The 14,607-nt window shown below is 38.5% G+C and overlaps 1 protein-coding gene across 18 annotated transcripts in view; it reads left to right on the top strand.

Moving 5' to 3' along the window:
- Nucleotides 1–14,607, top strand: part of Foxp (forkhead box P) — a 290,869-nt gene that overhangs the window by 257,359 nt on the left and 18,903 nt on the right. For 7 of the 18 annotated variants that reach the window (XM_071779912.1, XM_071779910.1, XM_071779919.1 and 4 more), the window contains 9 exons: nucleotides 4,151–4,744; nucleotides 5,174–5,236; nucleotides 7,024–7,273; nucleotides 8,713–8,823; nucleotides 8,947–9,121; nucleotides 10,579–10,765; nucleotides 12,015–12,318; nucleotides 13,520–13,588; nucleotides 14,340–14,384. In XM_071779912.1, the coding sequence (XP_071636013.1) occupies nucleotides 4,151–4,744; nucleotides 5,174–5,236; nucleotides 7,024–7,273; nucleotides 8,713–8,823; nucleotides 8,947–9,121; nucleotides 10,579–10,765; nucleotides 12,015–12,318; nucleotides 13,520–13,588; nucleotides 14,340–14,384 (1,798 nt within the window). The remainder of the gene's footprint in view (nucleotides 1–4,150; nucleotides 4,745–5,173; nucleotides 5,237–7,023; nucleotides 7,274–8,712; nucleotides 8,824–8,946; nucleotides 9,122–10,578; nucleotides 10,766–12,014; nucleotides 12,319–13,519; nucleotides 13,589–14,339; nucleotides 14,385–14,607) is intronic. The other 11 variants (XM_071779918.1, XM_071779922.1, XM_071779921.1 and 8 more) reach the window with 9 other exon arrangements.

The raw sequence follows: 14,607 nt of genomic DNA, 5'->3' as shown, positions 1-14,607 counted from the left end.
ATGAAGCGTAGTAGAAAGTTCGGCAACCGGTGGAGAACCGAAAGTATCACAGCGAGGATGTACATAAGGAACTCATATACAGCCACGGGAGTTTCGGTAAGGGAGGTTTGCCGCGGCGGGGGGGAACGAAAGGAATAAATCCAAACAGTAAACAGAGCGGAGCTTTTGCGAGGAGACGTTGGTGAAAATTCTAATATATAAAAGATATGAGAGCCCGCGCGCGAGGGGGTTGAATTCGAAGAAGCCTCCGGGATTCAAATAAGTGGGGTTACGCGGTGGTACCGGTGAGGGCGAGAGGGGGTGAGCGAGGGCGCGCGAGAGGGGGTCGAAGGAATCTGAACAGCCAACAACAAGCGCAGCCTCCGACCTTTATTTAACCTTTTCTTAAAAGAGTCTTAGGAGTCCCTCTTATCTGCAGTCGATGGCTCTTCAGCGTCGGCTCTTATACTTTCATTCTTTCGTACTCTTATATCTTTTTCCTTTACCCCTTCTCCCCTCCCTCCTCGTGTACACACGTCGAACTTCATCGTCTTTTCCCCTTGCCCTCCGTGCCCGATTCCCCCCTTGGAAACTCTTACGTTTTCGCGACGGAGCAACGAGAGAATCGTTATCCCTTCCGCGTTGTCGCGGTTTTAGGTTTCAGATTCTTCGTTTCTTCATTAAGAGAGAGACACGGGGCTCGGAATTAATTAAGAAATTAAAGGTCGACTTCTCGCGAGGAACCAGTATGAGCCGAAGTGGATTAAACAGCTTCGTTGATCGTCGCATTTCATTTAATTTCGTGGGCAAACGCTCGCAATCTGAACGTGGTTTCTTACGCTTTAGCGATAGGAATTGCAGACTATTTATGCAACAGTTGTATAATCTATATCTCGTACGCTCTTCATAAGTATTTAAATAGATGTAAAGGGACTTGGAATATTTATTTGCTTGATACATATTTTAGTACATTGTTTGTAATTAGAAAAAATAATATTCTTATTTTTACAAGTCGAACGACGACATTATATATTATATATTTATTCATGTGTTGTTCACAAGCCAATATCAGATAATTTAAATTCCAAGCTTCGTCACTAACCGCCATGTTTAGTAATGGTAATCGGATGGAGTTTATCGCACGTTATACCTAATCGCAAGTATGAATAATAGATCGAGCTGTTTGATTACGTAAAATGGAAACGTTGACTGCGGGATTCGTCACTGCACGGTAACGGAAAGAACAAATTCGGAAGTGCTCGAGCTCGTGCGGCACACGTGCCAAAATTCTGTGAGTGCTTTCACTACTGTTTTCCTTCGCCTCCGCGACTCCACCGTTTTCTATTCCCTTTCCTTTCTTTCCTCTGCTCTCGCAGACTTCAAGCCTGAAACGCCACGCGCTCTGGCGCTCCTGACTAAACACTGATAACGCGCGCGCCGCGGAATTTCTTTGCATGTTATAAACATACGTAATCGTACACAAATAAGATTAGCATAGGACTCGGCATGCTGGATTTGCAAGAGACACACGGCCTTTTGCTCGAGAGACAATCATTTTCGTAGCTCCGTGTGTAAAGGCGAACGTATTTTAAATTTAGCCTTGGCAAAAACGTCTTCGGTGGCTGGCAGGATGCTGGATTCGTGAAGACTATATAGATTCGGCTAGATTGCATAAGCGTTAAAATGTACCAATGCCTGGACAGTCAGTGGACATGTGCTTGTATCTGGACACCTTTATCATTTTAGTCTTTAAATAATTATAACGAATTAAAATCAGAGATAAAATATTTTTCTTGTATTTTGAAACTTTAGTTATAGTATGCAAACGTTAATTTGCGTTATACTTATTTAAGAACCAAAATGATAAAGGTGTCCACAGACATAGGTACGTGTCTGCTGACAGGCATTGGTACATTTATCTTAATCGTTGTTAATTATTACATTATTAGCAATAGAATAGCGCGAAATCAAATGTCTTACTTGAACGTATAAACAAAATAGTTTGCTACAAAAGCAGTATAGTTTTACGTAAATCCTTTCTTGTGAATTAATTTGCGATTAATTTTTTTTTGCACGCATCAGTCGTAATTGGAACCGCAGTTTACTGCATTTTAACGCGAGATTTTTATGACGAGGTATACATATACAGTAAATAACATTTCATTATAAACGCATATTTATGCCGTGCATGTTGATCACACGATTGTTTTCGTCGACTAGAACGGCGATTGACGGAGTCAGCGATTTTGCATCATTTGATATTTTAATGATGGGAAGCTCGGCAAAAGTTTCGCTGTGTAAAGACGCAGAAAAAAAGAAAGAAAATGCAAGAATACATATACCCGCGGAATAAACACATCGCGCGGAAAACGCACACGGGCTGCGTCTTCGACACTCGCTGTTTTGCTGTTCTGTTGCTCGATGGATCTTCGCGATGATAAATATTTGCACAAGCGATGCGTCCCCGAGACACGTGTGTTTGTGGTAATTACTTCGTTGCGTGATGATTGTTTGTTATGCAATTCGGTCCCGACGAAGGCACGAAGTGCAAGGCCAACGGACACTCAAATTGGAAATATTTTTAGCTGAACGTGTCTTGTACAACATTTTGCTTGTTATTGTACGTGATATAATATATGTTTAACATAAATGTTTACATGAACGAGCGGTTGATTTAGAACGATATATAATACAAATGGCTTACTCATCTGTTTCATTTTAGTTTGCAATTTGCGATACTATACTTTTATACATGTACTGTAAAATATTTGTATTGATAAAATTATTGGTAGGTGATCTCATTTAATATCTCGTGAGAAAGAACTTATATTACTTAATGGACCGATAAAAATTACGCATAACAGCAATAGAAATCTGCTTCTCGAAAATTTTTCGTAAAAAAATGTTTTTTTGTAATAATATTTTATTGCAATAATAACACAATTGCAATATGTATACAAATAATAATACATTAAATACACTTTTGTGTTATATTTTTTATAAATAAATTCTTTAAGTTTTATTGTTCCTTGATAAACTTTATAATACTTCATATTGCGCAATAAAATTCAAGTATTTAAAGTTTGATCAGAAAATGATGGCTTGCTAAAATATATTAAATATATTATATTAAATATAATATATTTAATTTAACGTATTTTTGTATCTGTTTATCGAAAAAAAAACACTACATTTTAGCAACAATGCTGTCCGGACTTTCTTTCCGGACAAAGGTTATTTCTACAGCGAAATACATCTTACGGCGATAAAAAGCAATCAATTTATCTGAGAATATAATATTTTGTCTAATACCGTTCCATTATATATCATACAATAACACAATAATAACGACGAACTTATCGAGACACCTGGAACGCGCTTGAAAGTTTCGACCCTCGCGGGAAGCGGGCAGAGGAGAGAAGCTCGGTTCCGCCTTTACACTCGACAATCTGCTTGATGATGGAACTTAATAAAACAAATCCCGCTGTGTAAACAGCTGAGGAGACTCGAACCGACGTCATTCAGACAACAGCGAGTTTTCCTTCGAGCCAGCCAATGATGACGGAGCAGCCGAGGCTGGCCCGCGCGCCTCGAATACCATTAGATAAGATCAATATTGTTCAAAATACGGTAGGAGTTTAACGCATGTACATTACGTGGCATTTATATCATGAATATTCCGCCCGAAGCTGCTCTTTCGCTCCCTCATGCGTCCCCAAGTCGCGCGCTATCTTTCTCATTCGACTCTCGCTTCTTATCTTGAAATTTGCCGCGTTATACGTAAATACCGGCCGCGATTTTCATCGGAATGTTTCGGATAGGCAAGTTAGGGTCCGAGCAGAGAATAGCTGACGTATAATTTCAAGACACCGTTTTATGCTTTAAATCTTTGTTTTTAGTAACGCACAATACTGTTTTGTGTCTCACGTCTTAAACGTATGCACGAAGTGTCAATATTTGTAAGACTTGAGACACAAGATAGTATTGTGCGTTACTAAAAACAAAGATTTAAAGCATAAAACATTATCTTAAAATTATAAGTAAGCTATTCTACTCGGGTTTTTAAGATTTTCGGTAATGTTTCACGCGCGACGTCATTGCGATTTTTCCACTTGAGGCAGCTCGCAAACAGCCTTTGATCGAGCTCTCGATCTCCATTTTCATATTGCAGGCTACTTCGCTGTTTGCAGCCCTGAAGCAGCAGCAACAGCAATCGCGCGACAGCGTCTTCTCGTCGCGGGACCGCGAGTGCCGCGACAGGGACCGCCTGTCTACGGCCCGCAATCGCGACTCCGGCAGAGGCAGTATAGCGGAGGCCGGCGGCGGCGGCGGCGTTGCTGATCAACAGCAGCAGCAACAGCAGCAGCAGCAGGATCTCAGCATCGAGTACCAAAGCAATGGGAAGCTCAGTCCCGCCGGGCACGCAGTGACACCAGCACCCATGACCCAGCAAAAGCAGCCAATCATCACGCAGCAATCGCAACAGCCCAGCTCAGGGGCACCGGGGCCCCAACCTAGCCCGCATCAGAGCCCGCAGGCCCCACAGAGGGGTTCACCGCCGAATCCTTCCCAGGGCCCGCCACCCGGTGGCCCGCCAGGGGCACCGCCGTCGCAGACCCCCTCGCAGATGATGCTCAGCTCGGCGAGCGGCCTCCATCAGATGCAACAATTGCTGCAGCAACATATACTCAGCCCCACGCAACTGCAATCTTTTATGCAGCAGCACACGTTGTACATGCAGCAACAACAACAGCAACACCATCAGGTGAATTCCATTCATGCGTTTATTCTTTTTAGCATTTTGTGAGCACTTATTTAATAAGAATTTATACGAATGTCTAATGAATATTATTATTTGTTTTTGTTTATTATTTATAAATGCATAAGATAAGGTAAACAAAACAATTTTTTATTGATCAACTTTATAATACTTTTTGTTTAGAATTTATCTGTTGTATTTATTATATTTGTTATAAATGTAGATATAATAAATCAATATATTTTTTAAAATTTTAAGACATTATGATCAACGTTATGATCAATCAATTTTCAATCTTTTAGCAATATATTATTCATTTTCGTTCTTGTATATATAATTTTGCAGTATATAAAGTTTGTTACTTTAAGTTTTACATCTTTTGCATTTATTAATCTTTTTATTGCTTCATTCACAATATATCGCGTTAAATTGCAGGATTCATCTTCCGATCATGCATCTAATCAGGAACGATTCGGTTATTTCTCTTCTTTAAAGAACGTAAGTGAAATTTCTAATTGTTTTATTTTACATTATATGAAATTCTTGATAAAATGGGAAAGACATCTTACATTACACTAAAAGAAACAATTTAGCCTTCAAAGCAATCAGTAATGCAATATAAATTAGTTATTGCTGAAACGTTTTTTCAATTTCGCTCGATCGTTCTATCGATTATTCATTAGGCATAGTATCACTAATGTACAATTTCACTAATAACGTCTAATAGTAACGCCTAATAATTAACCAATCCAGAAATTGGTAGAAGCAGTAGTTACGAATTAACGACTTTCGTGCAAAAAAGCTATTCTCTTTTCAACGAAAATAACTATTTCGCTCAGAGTTATTTACTCAATGGATAAATTTGTCGGCAGAAATCTTTCGTACCTTTTACACGAATATGTACATTTTTATTTCGCGTAGAACCCGAGCTGTGTGCAGGTGCAAATATAACGTTGTAATTTAATGACGCCAGTATCGTAAATTTAACTCTTAATTGAACAAATGAAACGGAAACGTAAGACACTTTCGTGAGGAAGTCTAATCTTAAAAGAGGTTTTGAATTTCGGTGTACGCGCAATTCGCGGCCGACCGAAGTTCGATGCTGTAGCGAGAGGGTTGATACTCGGTCTGTGTAAACAGGTAGTCCCTTCTATATCGCTACGATAACAATACACGTCGCGCGAACCACTTTTGCTATCCAGCCGCAGTGTTATCCCGGCGCCTACGATCCAATAAGCACTCTGATATTCCTTTTCAAAAATATCACAACGCAAGCGACAACAAATATTTTTTCATGCCACCGTGTAGTTTATGGTAGCAGAAACACTATTCTTTTTGAAGAGAAGGAAGCGCGCTGGACCGAATAGGAAACGTTTTGTTTTAGTCATTTCCAAGATTATGAATCAACGTAACATTGACTTTAATGCTCGTGTAAAATTTAATTAGTAAAGATGAATAATTATTGTACACAATTTAAATTATAAGTTGAATCATAGGTCAGTCCCGTTGTAAATATTGGAAAGATTTCCCGAACGTCATCGAAATTTATAATTGCGGCAAAAAAAATGAAGTACCAGAGGTAAATACGAAATATAAAGAAAATCGTATGCTTAATATGAACATGGAAAATGCTTATTAGCGGGAACGTGTTTGCGCCCATTAATCGTGCAGAGTGTTCGTTTATAATAATATGATAAAGGGTGCGTACCTCGAAGTTTGTTTTAAAATATCCTCGAGGCGCACGAGAGAGAAACCGAGAAATGAAATAGGCGGAGGGAGTTAGTCCGGAGGGTGAGGTAAGCAATTAAGCATCGCCATCAGCCGTTGTGTCTCGTTGTTTGTCTTCGAGCTACCCATCAACTGCCCTCTATCTTCTTGCCCCCTTGGTGCCGCGAATTATCTGCGCCCGTGATTTATTCATCATTCCAAGACGTAAGTGCCGCCCTTTTTTCCTCTCCTTTTTTATTCCGACCGACTAATTTGGCAGGAGAGCAAAACGTTCAGTTCCCTGACGTTTAATAATAAGCTGTCGACGATATCGTTTGATTTACAATTAATTATCTCTACATCTTTTAATTAGAAAATATGTAGGAAACTTATGCGGAAAACGGTATGATTAATATAATGTTTACAAAATAAAAATAATTGAGTTCTTTCTTTTGCTCAAATCGTTCGCTTCTTATGTCAATTATATATTATAATGACGATATAAACGTCAATACATTGGGCTGATAAAGTGATATAAAATATACTTACATTTTTTAATACCGCCAAATTTGTTTTAGCATCAGCATCAACTCGCGGAACTCAACAAAAAACAACTGGAGCAGGCAATGCAGCAACTGCAGGAACAATTGCAGCTGAACTTATTTCAACAGACGCATTTATTGCAAACGGCGGACAAGAAGAAGGCATCGGCGCCTCTCCAGCAACTAGCGATTCAGCAGCAGCAGCTGATACAGCAACTGCAGATCACGCAAAGGCAATATCTGTTGCAGCAAGGACTGAGTCTTCAGGGTCATAACCCTTCTTCAGGTATTTATGCAACAAAATTAATGTGCTTGATTGAAAATATTTTGGCATGCTTTAGCAGTCAAATAATTTTTAGATATGATTATTGATATTGATAAAGTATTGTGGGCATAAGACATATTCATGATTACAATAAAATATATTTAAAAAATATTCTAGACGAAATATTATAAGAACACTGCACATGTTCGCTGTATTCTCTCTATTCTTTACATATAAAACGAAGAATTCTTCAAAAAGATGATCGAGACTTTCTATTTCCCGATTCATAAATGATATTTGTATCTTGCAATTACGTGAACAACTTTTTCAAAGATAATCGTTCGTTGTTTTAATGTCTTGCACGCATTCTGCGTCAGTACGTATCTCTATCATCAGGAAATCGACGTTTTCATCAACGCACGTTCACGTTCGTGATAAAAGGATTATGCAACCATGTATTTTTAATTCGCATGTTATTGTCACACGCCTTTTTACCTTCTAACACGATTGCATCGCATAAACTTCGTACGAAGACAATATCACACGCCGCAACAAAAGACATATGCGTGCAATGTATTTGCAGCGTGACACACTCGTGTCGTGGAAGTCACGTGTCATCAGCAGCACATGCACAAAGACGAAGGTAAGCTTTGAAATTGGAGGCATCCCTTTGGTTTTACACTAAAACGATCCAGCATCTCCTGTACAATCCTTTTGAACCTCCACGAGCTACGTCTTTTTTACTTCTTCATTTTAATTTCATTTTCTTTTCTTCCTCCATTCTCCCTTGTGTTTCTCTTTCTTGCTTTTCACTCTGGACAAAACTTTTCACGCAGAAACGTTTCGATTACATACCGGAGCTTACTCCAATGATGTTCTCTTCTCTGACACATACGTATACGTGTCACATATATATTCGAGAGGACTGTTCGAAATAGCAGCCGTGATTCACCATGGTTGCGTTTCGAATTCATACATGGAGAGTTCATACATGAAACGAATCTGACTGTCATCCTTGACCCTGAATTCAGCCTTCCCGCACTGCACGCTTTGTCCTCTCTTTATTTTTTTCCTCTCTCTCGGAAGTTGAACTACCATCTCTTTCAGTTTTTGCTCCCTTCTCGCACTTCCGTATTCCTCCTATGCCTCCTCGTCGACGCGTCGCTTCATCTTTCGTCCGCACGCATGTTTGCTTGATACGTGACTGCTTTGAGACGCGCAATATTGTTTACTATGACGTTTAAGTATCTATGATGCGGATTTTTCTTTAAGACTTACGACCTGATATTATTATGCAATGCGATATATTTTTCTAAGCAATTAAATTTTTCTTTAACACTATTTTAATTACAAAAATTTGACGATAGACATACTTTCATGCAAACTATGACAAATAAATTGACGATTGTCATCTTTTTGGTTAGCCATTTATAAATAGGTGCCTCTTTCTAAATTTCAAGCAGGTTTGGCACCGCCAGGTGATACTCTCCCGTCATGGAAGTCAGAGCCCTCGGATACACCGGAATCCCACCAGAATTCCAACGTGTCGAAATCCAATTCTGGATTGAACGGTAAAACAATAGTTTCACGCTTTTCTCGATGATCTCGAGCTTGCTCGTTTTTTCTACTCTAATTTCTCCATGCTTATGTTTTTACTTTTGCGAATGCGACGTTCGTTTGCCGAACTATCGCAGGCATTCTGAATTCGATAGCTTCGAGCCGACGGTCCGAGGTAAACGGCACAACGCCGATGGACGAGAAGCCGCTGGATGCCTCCTGCAACGACAAGGTCCATCCCCTCTATGGCCATGGGGTTTGCAAGTGGCCAGGCTGTGAAGTAATTTGTGAAGACTATCAAGCATTCCTTAAGTGAGTTTTCCAAACTATTTCTTTCGTATATATTTAATGTATTTTTGATGTCTCACAATTATATGTGCCGTTTATTAAAAATCGTCTCCAGCTATACCAAGTAACAAATAAGATATTTATCGTAATTTATTCAATTAATAATCGAAAAATATCCATAATTTGCGTTAAACCACACAAGTCCGAACTTATTGTCAATAATGCAATATATTTTAGAGAGGTAAACTGTTTCCACGTAGACAGGTAAACGCCGAAAAGAAGTCTCGAATACCTCTCGTATACGGGAAGCTGAAGAAATAGGAGGAATAAAGTCGGTAATTAAATTGGGGAGAATGAGGCGAAGAAAGTGTAGAAAAATCGCTCGTGTCAGCGTATCTCATTGACATCAGGCGCTTTCGCTCATCGGCTTCGAGGCGCAACCGCAGCGGCTCCATCCCATCCGGAGAGACTCCTTCGTAATCACGTAGCTCGTCTCGGTGCAAACTCTCCCTCAAACAAGCCGTTACTTAAAAAAAAAAGAAAAACGCTAATTACCTTTGTCTCATTAATATTCACGACATTCGACCGCATCGTTATGCCCCTCAGTCTAATCCCTTTCTGTCCCTCTCTCTCTTCAGTTCGCGTCCGTTCAAGCTCCCTCGACCTTCCCGCATCTTCCCGTTCTTTCAACCGACCGAGCTTTCTCCCGCTCTCCTCTCGCCACCCTTGCTCCACTCTCGTCGATACAGCCGTCCGTTCCGTCGACGAAGAAGGATTACGGAAATTCTTAAATACGGAATCTTGTTGGCGTTGTTGGCACCCCCCTTCCCATCTTCTCTATCTTCGACGCAGCGGAGCTTAATTTTCTGTCCTGCCGTCTCCTGGGGGTTTGAGTTCCCGTAGTTGGAGAATGGAAGCGTTACGTGCTCGGGATTTTTCGTGGCTTTCTGACGCGCAGATTTTTTGTGACTCTTGCAAGATAATTGTGTGGCTGTCTTTCCCTTACTCTTTCCGTATTTTATTTATTTATTAAATATAGAGGAGTGTTTCATATAGTTGATTAAATATTTATAAATTACTTCAAAGCCGAATTGGGTTGAAGACTGCAGCTTTTAAATTAATAGTATACTAGACCTGTCACAACGAGAAAAATTACGCTAAAATGTTAAATAACTTAAAATAAAATTTCTATGTATATGAAACATAAACGTTAACGATAATAAATTTAATCAATTTATTTTAATTTTATATATAATTTTATTGCGCTTATATGCTCTTTTTATTATTTAATTCAGTTTAACCGAAGGATCAATAAATGATTACAATGTTAAAATATTACGGAATAATTTAATCTTGCATAATTAACATTTTCTTAATTTTATTTATCGTAATATAACATCGTAATATTTATGGTTGCGTTGATTAAAACTGCAACGTATATTGAATTGAAATGAACTGTAATTGCTCTCGAAATATTGCAGACACTTAAATACAGAGCACACATTGGATGACCGATCGACAGCGCAAGCCAGGGTCCAGATGCAAGTAGTGTCGCAGCTAGAAATTCAGTTGCAAAAAGAACGAGACCGACTAGGCGCCATGATGCATCATTTGCATATGGCAAAACAAATGGCTTCCCCGGAACCGCCAAAGTCATCCGAGTCATCGGTAAATTCTCCTTATTATATTTATAATTCTTGCTCTTTAACACTTCTCCCTTTATTTTATTTAATTACTTTATTTAACTATGTATTGCTATAATGAAGAAAAACATGCGATAACATCAATTTCTTCCGTACACACTCTTTTTTACAAAAAAGTATTTGAGATTTAAATATCGTATTCTAGATATTCAATTTTTTCAACGTTATTGTCATAGTTCAAAATTTATAGATTAGAATGCTTATTGTATTAATGAGAATAATTTATAAATACTGTCTTATTTTAATCTCTCACCCTCAAGAAGACAATAAATTAATTGTTATAGCAAATAATTTAATCTTCTATGAATTACAAAAGAAAATTTTTCTCGTAAGCCGCAATTATAATACACTTAAGAGTTCTCGCTGTAGAATGGACACTGAAAGCCAAACCTGGAAAAACGGTCCGACCGCGATGCGTAAACTTTCTCTCCGCTGCGGTATTGCTATGAGATCGTAAAGCCGGATTTTCACGACAGACCAGCTCGTTGAAAGATTTTACGAGCTCCTCGCGGAGCCGGCTAACAACAACGCGCGAATTTCAGTTTTAACGCGCTGCCGAGTCGAGTGCTAATTTATACATAAAGTTTGCATTAATAATTCATCGGAGCCGCGGTAATTTTATATCGCCTTAATTAAAACCCCTAACAAGTTGGGCAGTCGGAGAATACCAATATCGCATTAGCTCTGCGCCAACGACAACCGCTCGACGCGGTCGACGGCTTAATTATTTTAACGCGGCTGTGTGAGTAGTTCCGCCACGAAGATCAGATTGCTCGTGTAGTTTGTACGCCACTGCGATATGTAATAAGATATCCATATTGCAGAATGCATATATTGATATTCATATTCATATTAAGTGCTTTTAATATACAGACTACATTTATGAGCCTTATGAAAAGAAAATACATATTACCTACAGTGTTTTTTATCTATAAAATTAAATTTGTGTTTAATGATTTTAAAAGCTACAACCGCAGAGAAAATTGTTACATTTTTCTGAGTTTGTGAAAAATTAGTGAAGTAGCTCTGCGACGTATACGAATTGCATAAAGTCCTCTTTCTAGCTCTTTGCAATTCTCTTTCGTCGCATTAATAATCCTAAAATGATTATTTTCCGTTCGACAATATAGTTTATACCCGATTCGTCGCTCATATCTCTATTCATCATTTTCCTCTGGCACGTTTTCCACGCTTTCGGGAATTCTCTTTTTCAGACGGGCTCGAATTTACCAAAGCTAAATTTTTCCACCGCGCTGATGAGCCAGCCGCCACCTAATTTCGGGGTCTCTCAGGTGTCACCGGTATCCATGTCCGCGCTGGTGTCCGCCGTGAGGTCGCCCGCGGGTGCTCAGCTACCACCGTCGGGGGCACTTGGCAGTGCCCCGATGCCGCCACTTTCGACCATACCCAACATGTCCAGTTTACCGCCCATGCCCAACATGCCTGGTAGCATGCCGAGTATGGCTGGTCCAATCAGACGGCGCATCAGCGATAAGTCAGCTCTTTCTTTGGCAGGAGGTAAGGTCATCTCTTCGTCTCATAATCTCTCATTATCTCGCCTGACAGGTGAGATATTTGAGCTAGCGGTATAACTTCTAGGACTAATAAGGGCCAGAATCGCACATTTTGCGTTACCAAGATGAATTTTGTTTTAAGATCAATTTTGCAACAGCTCTTCCGTTTTACCTGTTTCAAGGAAAATGGTTGATTCTGTGTTAAGAAATTGTTGGTACGTCGAAATATCAATGCATAATGTATAGTATGTTTCGTTAGTCGCTAGCTTACATATTAATACAAAAATTAGAATTTTTACAAAAATGCATTAAAGAATATTGAATCATTAACGATTTGTTTTATACGTTTAATAAAACAAAGTTTTATATTTAATTGTGTATATATATAATAATTTATTAACTACAATTTACATGCCAAGAAGTGGACTTGGTTTACAAAATTACTTAACACACTCATACCATTCCATTCCACGCAACCATCGTACTTAATACTAGGTACCTATTCTTCCTTACTCTTTTTCTCTCCATAATTTTCTCAACACGTTTAATTTTACACTATCCAGTTCATCATTCCATATTCTCTTTCAAAAATATTTCTCTTTTATTTCTTTCTAACTCTATAAACCAATCCTTGGTCATATCACATTCCTTTACATAATGACTAATACAATCCCTTCCTTGTCCACAAAACACACATAACGTTTCATCCTCCTCTAAGCAATATTATATACAATTGAATATAAAACTTTATTGTGTTAAGAGAAAGTTGAAAGAGAGAGAAAAACTATATTTGTTACAATATATATTGCATATCAAAATATTTGTTATAATATATATTGCATTTATCAAAATTTCCTGGCATATGGTATTATTAACTACGATTTGCGAAACATATATACATTATCTGTATAATATCTATTTGTTATACCGAGTTTAGTGATATTAATTCATTCCTAATTAAATAGTTTCTTTTTATTGTACATCTTCTATTGTACAGTTTTTTATGTTTTATTGATTTAATTTATAGGATCGTATATATTCTGTAAATTTAACGCCCTTAATTAAGATGTTCTCGATGTAACCATTTTCCGAACAAATAGCCTTGTGCTTGAAATGCATACGAGAGCTTGAAAGTGGATTAATATCGTTTCAAAGCAAGGTGAAACGAAAGAAATGACAATTCAGAAATGAAATACTATTCGTAGGACTGTATGACGAGGGCACTGTAAGGCGCAGAGTAGCCGTCGATAGATCTGGAATAGATATTAACGAAGGTAACGATAACACAAGATCATACTCGGAGTGATGCACGAGCTTCGAAACGCCATCTAAAAAAATTTTATCTACGACGCAACTCTTATTAAATTATTAATAAGAGAGGCTGTTTCTTTTTTCAAGTTACATCATAGATCTACGTGTCTGGAAAATCAGGAAAATAAATAATGATATTATCATGCTATGGCATTAAAACCAAAAATGAAAAATGATAAGCATTGCTAAGTTGAGAAAAGATAAGAAATTGTACGATGTCGTTTAATATTTCCTAATTTTCTTTATAAACAGTGTAGTTTTATAAGACAATATATATTCTTAATTCTATAATAGGATAATTATATATCTATTAATTGTATTTTTTTGAAAATATTCTTGGCATTTCGAGGTTCGTCAGAAAAACATATTCACTCCGACGAAATAAGAAAATACCGATCCTGTAGCAAGTGCTCTTTACGGTCCTCTCTTGGTCTCGTGCCTCTTCCTGTCGTACATTGTACCACACGCACAGATTACTTATGGTAGCGACTACGTCACGTGAAAGCGACAGTGTTCGACACCTTGTTGGCGGCGTAGAACGAGCATTATAGGTGTTTAGAGAGGGATGCGAGGAAATTTATGCGTTGAAAAAAAAAAAGAAATGATACGAGAGATGAAAAATAAATTCTTTCATCCGCCAGCTCGAACCTCTTTCTTATTGATGCTTTTGTTGTTTCCTTATTTCTTGTGCTGCCCGCCCTCCCCACCGTGTAGGGCTGCCCTACATGCTGGAGCGTGCTGGCCTTGACGTCCAACAAGGTACTGTCAACCTATTTTCCACATTCCCCTTTTGTGGCTTACAAATTTTCTTGCGGAAGGATGCACCTTGCATGAGCGCTCACCTCCCTTCTTCGTCTTCACCTCCCCGCCTCTTCACGTAGCATCAGTTTTTTTTTATATTGATAATTCCCGAGACAATTAAGATAACGATTTCAAAACCTCTCAAATACTTGGAATTGGATAGATTGATTGGCCGCAGTTT

The sequence above is a fragment of the Temnothorax longispinosus genome, chromosome 5 (assembly GCF_030848805.1).
Source record: "Temnothorax longispinosus isolate EJ_2023e chromosome 5, Tlon_JGU_v1, whole genome shotgun sequence".
In the NCBI taxonomy this organism is placed as follows: domain Eukaryota; kingdom Metazoa; phylum Arthropoda; class Insecta; order Hymenoptera; family Formicidae; genus Temnothorax; species Temnothorax longispinosus.
Note: the sequence above shows the minus strand (reverse complement) of the source record. Positions and strands in the feature narration are given on the sequence as shown.